General features: G+C 35.4%; 1 protein-coding gene across 1 annotated transcript; it reads right to left on the bottom strand.

Moving 5' to 3' along the window:
* Nucleotides 1-484: 484 nt before the first annotated feature.
* On the bottom strand, nt 485-1,201 carry LOC131858280 (uncharacterized). The gene has a single exon (XM_059211470.1). It carries the CDS (start codon nt 1,199-1,201, stop codon nt 485-487), a length of 717 nt encoding a protein of 238 aa, XP_059067453.1.
* Between the last annotated feature and the right edge of the window lie 611 nt (nt 1,202-1,812).

Genomic DNA, 1,812 nt, shown 5'->3' with positions numbered 1-1,812 from the left:
ATGGTACCCATTTTGGAACTTTAAGTGTTAGTGAACACTTTTGTGGATCTTTTGTGAGATGATTGAAGTGAGAAAACCTACTAGTTCTTGGTCAATTCCCCTTGCTAATTTCACAAGATTAGTAACATGAAAGACATAGAAGATAACAAACTTTTAAAATTAGTATCTATACAAGATGAATGTTGGAGGTGATTCTACCTATTGTATGTAAACATTAAACAATTATCTATAATAATTAAAATAATTATGAAATTAGCTAAAAGCATTATACTGTCCTAAGATTTATCTTTAAATATACAACTATCAGTATTAAATTCAAATTATCTAGAAAATATACATAAGATGGTTCTAATAATATCATTTGAATGTTTGTTAGATGAATTAGAACAATTGTAGTTCCATTAAATCAATAATGCTATGTAGTCAATGTGGATTTTAGAATAACGACTTGATGTGGGCAGGACAAAAAAGAGAAGTAAGTAGCTTAAAGCCTGTAATTTCGGTCGTCGTCATCCCAATTATTGGAAAGTGGACGATATTGGGAGGGAGGACATGGAGGGTGAGCAGTATTCCTTTGCTGCTGCTGCCAAGGCCTATTACTAAAACCACTTCCATACAGAGGACGAGAATAACCAGAATTACCATTGTTAGAGTTTGCTCTAGAACTGTAATCTTTACTATAATTGGATGTTTGTCTTCTATCTTTTGCAATGTTCCAGTTTTCATTTACATTGGTATTTGAATGTGACTCGGAACACCTCCAACTGGAATTGGAGGTGGTATTGTTAATGTTTATATTATTGCCTGCTCTTGCAGAACGAAAATCGTTTGTGTGTTTCGGAATGTTCCAATTGTCATCTCCATTGGCTCTTGAAATAAAGGGAGGCGAACGGGAACGTGTTCGAGAATTAGCGGTCGTTCTCAAAGTTTCATTCTCCTTGTATTGCTCGGTCCCCGCCATTATTTTTTTCTTATTCTTCTCGCCATGTCCGCTGTCTTTGGAGTTTTCAGTCTCATGACTTTGATCACGAGGATCGTTCATAGGTCGCTTAGCTTGTTTCTCATAGACCTGCGGTATCACTTGTTTACCAATCAGAAGCTCCGAAAGGGTCAATGCTCTGCCCTTTTTGTTTTTCTTCTTCATCCCGTTATTGCTATCAGAATACTGCTTTTGCTTACCATTCTCATTTGCATTCGACATTTTTGCAAGTATTATCACACAAGATAGCTATTCTTCGAGAATTCAACAACGGTTTAAAATTGGGTTTCTTCTGAAACATGTGGAATGCCTTCTTTATTTCATCTCAAGCGATGCAACCATTCCAAATCCAATTGAGCAAGAACCTTTCCACATCACATGTCTGTACAACTATTAAAATTAGTTTGAAGAGAAACATGCGTATGGCAAACCAGTGTGTTACTATTATTAATCATTTTCTTTTAAAAAACATTTTCTTTCAAAATTGTGATCTCATCCTCCAGCTAGCGGTACTTAGCCTCCTTCTTGATGTTCTAAATCTCCTCTGCAATTACATGCTAGCTCTCAAATGTCTCTTCCATAATCTTAGTTTGTTGCTACACCTTACTATGAAGATCTTCTTCCAACTAGTTTTTTCTTAAAAATCAACTTCTCCAATGTATATATTTTCTAGGCCATTTGGCACTTTGAAAGTTCCATATGTGTCTTGAAGGCCCTACAAATCTCCTCTATCTTGTGTTTGAGTTTGAAATAAAAAATACATTGCATCTAGTTGGGTTTATAAATGGGCACTTTCTTTGACTCATTAGACTCCTCTTTGCAAACGGTCATTA

The sequence above is a fragment of the Cryptomeria japonica genome, chromosome 9 (genome assembly GCF_030272615.1).
Source record: "Cryptomeria japonica chromosome 9, Sugi_1.0, whole genome shotgun sequence".
Classification (NCBI taxonomy): domain Eukaryota; kingdom Viridiplantae; phylum Streptophyta; class Pinopsida; order Cupressales; family Cupressaceae; genus Cryptomeria; species Cryptomeria japonica.
This window is presented reverse-complemented; position numbering and strand designations above follow the sequence as displayed.